This window comes from Nicrophorus vespilloides, unplaced genomic scaffold (genome assembly GCF_001412225.1).
Source record: "Nicrophorus vespilloides isolate i.1.1-1 unplaced genomic scaffold, Nicve_v1.0, whole genome shotgun sequence".
Lineage (NCBI taxonomy): Eukaryota > Metazoa > Arthropoda > Insecta > Coleoptera > Silphidae > Nicrophorus > Nicrophorus vespilloides.
The window spans coordinates 1-3,641 of NW_017098936.1; the positions used below are offsets into that span (position 1 = coordinate 1).

A 3,641-nucleotide genomic window follows, 5' to 3' on the forward strand; every position below is an offset into this window, starting at 1 on the left:
CATATGTAATTTTCTTTTAGTACTCTTCAAGTATTTGGATCCCACTTAGCCCCTTAAGTGGTTATGTCGTATATATTCGTCATGGTATATTGTATTGCGTACTGCTTATGACGAATATATTCGCATCGTAACAGTCGCTATACAATATGTCGAACGAATAACTAGCGACAAAAGTACAAGGAGAGGCACTTCATCAAACCGCTTAATGTCCTTCACTATACCTAACACGTAGATTTTCTTATATTACGCGATACTTGTCAAGTAAAAAGTGAAGTACTTTAAGTATATTTTATCTAGTACTTTTCAAATCTTTAAATCTCCCATAATATCTCATGACTCTCATATGTAATTTTCTTTGAGTACTTTTCAAGTACTCAAGTACTGGAGTAAGAAGTGAAGTACTTTAAGTATAGTTTTTCTAGTACTTTTCAAATCTTTAAATCTCCCATAATATCCATGACTCTCATATGTAATTTTCTTGTCGTATATATTTGTCATGTACTATTGTATTGCGTTCTGATTATGACGAATATATTCGCCTCGTAAACAAAAATATAACGCTAGCCACAAAAATACAAGAAGAGGCACTTCATCAAACCCCTTAATGTGCAGTTTCTTAAGTTTTTGTTTCTTCTACAGTACATTTGTTGAAGCTACATGATAAGTATTACTTTTAGCTTTATACTACAAGTAAATCATTCCTTAAAGCAATGTGTATAAATCACAAAGGCATTTATTGCTGTACAAACGATAAGTAAACAATTAGAAAATACAGCAATTACACGGATGTCGTCCGTTAATTAAGCATTTACGAGAAGGTACATTCGTAGTGGGAGATTTGATTAATTGTTAGCTACGCGGGGAAGAAATATCGTCGTATATAGGCTGATGCAATGCTCCGATAAGGCTATACCCAAGACACACTTGTTTTGTGTTCTACATGGAACTACCATTAGGGAGTTAATTGAATCAACAAACCAGAAACCCGGAACGTGGGTGTTACCTAATCAAATTTGTATATATATATATAATACTTATCGACGCCCATTTCATTAACTTAGGACATAGTTTATAGATTTTTTTACATTTTTTTCAAATACTAGTATTAGTATAATTAATTGTGATAATTTTATCAACTAGTACTAGAATTTCGGTATTAATTACAATGAATGTATTTGAACTGAGACAACTGGATTTATGAAGTTTATTGTTTTGTGTAAACTGTCGTTAAGATATATTATATCTTAATCTAAACTGTGATTGATGGGAAATAATTTTACAAATGGGATTTGCTGAAACCGAACTTGCTAGACGTGAAAAATAAAAATGCAGGTGCTTTAATGCGTTCGTGTCTGAATATTTGTTTGTGTATATGTGTAGGCCTCCGATTTTATTTCCAGCTGAGATAAATGATGGATGATCGTGCCTATCTATTTGTATGCGCGCATTTATATTTATTGTTTTCGGTTTGAATAATGTGGTGCGATTATTCACGCATTGTGAAGAGATAGATAGAGCGAGCGAATGGTGTTCGAGAACTCGCGACATCCCATTTCTCTCGAAAGTACCACCGATGCGTGTGGTCCTTTTGATTCCTTTTCTGGTTCGTAATTATCCTTTTGATTTGTTTTTTTTGCAGGTGATCCGTGTAGCTTGTACTGCATCAATCCGGACAACACGTACGCGAAGCTGGAGCCTAGAGTCAAGGATGGGACCAGATGCAAGGCGGGATCGAAGAACATGTGCGTCGCTGGGATCTGTCGGGTAGGTGCGGTATCAAACATAGGTGGGATGATTCGACTTTGTGAAGGTTTCAGGCTGTAGGATGCGATAACGTCTTGGATTCCGAAGCTGTTGAAGATGATTGCGGAGTGTGCAAAGGCGATGGCACCGAATGCAAGATCGTGGACAAGACTTTTTCAACGCCCAGCAAACTAGGTATGTCTCCAATCCAAATTATTTCTGCTGAGAGAGGGTGAATGCCTTTTTGGGGTAATTGAATTGCCGAACGAGACGTAATTTGGTGGGTTTTCGCACCCTTCCGTTATTTAGCTTGAGTGAATATCTACAATTATCATCTGATGCAAAGTTTCCATCCCCGAGTATGTGAATGACGACGATAATAGTAATAATAAAAAGGGCTGCCGCCGCCTCTCCTCTTCCCTTTTTTGCACAGGCTTATTATCATCAGAACCTCGCCTCCCCCACGCAGCATTTTCGCACATATATAAGAATATTTTCCGATACTTTGCGGCAATAAATTCTGGAAAGTAATTTTCGAGTGCGGGGGCGGCTCTGCTTATATTTTATGCATGGGCCGCTCTTCATTTTTTCTTTTTCATTCTTCGAATTTCTCCCGCTTCCACACGCCCCGTTATCCTTTCGCAGGCTACGTTAAAGTCGGAGTTATTTTCCGGGGATGTCGGAATGTCCTGATTGAGGAGCTCTCACCATCGCAGAACACTATCGCCATAACCGGGCCGGACGAGAAGAAGTATTACCTTAATGGAAAATTGTACGTCCTCGGCGACACTTATTCGAATGTTTTGGATGGAGATTAAAATGCTCGAAATTTATCGCTTTTGCAGTAGCGAAGAGTTGGATGGAGTCCACGATTTTGGTGGAGTCGAAGGTGTTTATACGCATCCTGAGCCGCAGAAGGAGATGCTCGTCATCCATGGACCTCTCAAAGAGAACATCGTTCTTTACGTAAGTTAATAATAAATCAGTTTTGTTTAGCGTTAATTTAAATCTTTGAATGAGAAGCACTGATGTTAACTCATGAACATGAAACTTTACTTGTATATGATTTTGTATACTGTTGTTGAATGATGATCTAATTCGTTTTGTTGATGAGTACAAATCCTAATGTTAACTAAGGAAAATTAATATTTTCTTATTGAGTGATCTTTACAAATACATCATTAATCCAAGATCCTTACTATATATTTGATAAATGATGTTCTTATTCTATTGTTGATAAAATGTAATAATGCTAACTAATGGATAAAACTAATGGACTTTTCTCATTGTACTACTTTTGTGGAATGATCATCTAATTTTGTTGTTTATGACTACAAATCCTAATGTTAACTAATGGTTAGAATCCTTGTGGTTAACTAAGGAAAATAAAGCTTTTCCTATTGAGTGACCTTTCTAAGTACATCATTAATCCAAGATCCTTACTATATATTTGATGAATGATGTTCTTATTCTATTGTTGATACAATGTCATAATGCTAACTAATGGACTTTTCTCATTGTGAAAATATGTTGTATATGATTTTGTATGCTTTTGTTGAATGATGATCTAATTTTGTTATTGATGAGTACAAATCCTAATGTTAACTAACGGCTAGATTCCTTGTGATTAACTAGAGAAAATAAACCTTTTCTTATTGAGTGATCTTTCCAAGGTCATCATTAATCCAAGATCCTTACTATAGAGTTCATGAATGATCTTATTCTATTGTTGATAAAATGTCATAATGCTAACTAATGGATAAACCTAATGGTCTTTTCTCATTGTGATAATATGTTGTATCTATTTGTATACGATTTTGTATACTTTTGTCGAATGATGATCTAATTTTGTTGATGAGTACAAATCCTAATGTTAACTAATGGTTAGACTAGTTGTG

The 3,641-nt window shown here is 35.6% G+C and overlaps 1 protein-coding gene across 1 annotated transcript; it reads left to right on the forward strand.

Moving 5' to 3' along the window:
- Window positions 1-1,639: 1,639 nt before the first annotated feature.
- Window positions 1,640-2,709, forward strand: LOC108563622 (A disintegrin and metalloproteinase with thrombospondin motifs 7-like; the record flags this gene model as incomplete). Its single annotated transcript, XM_017922356.1, has 4 exons — window positions 1,640-1,764; window positions 1,818-1,938; window positions 2,389-2,515; window positions 2,589-2,709. Coding segments are annotated over 4 exons (494 nt in total), but the record flags the coding sequence as incomplete, so codon positions are not given.
- Between the last annotated feature and the right edge of the window lie 932 nt (window positions 2,710-3,641).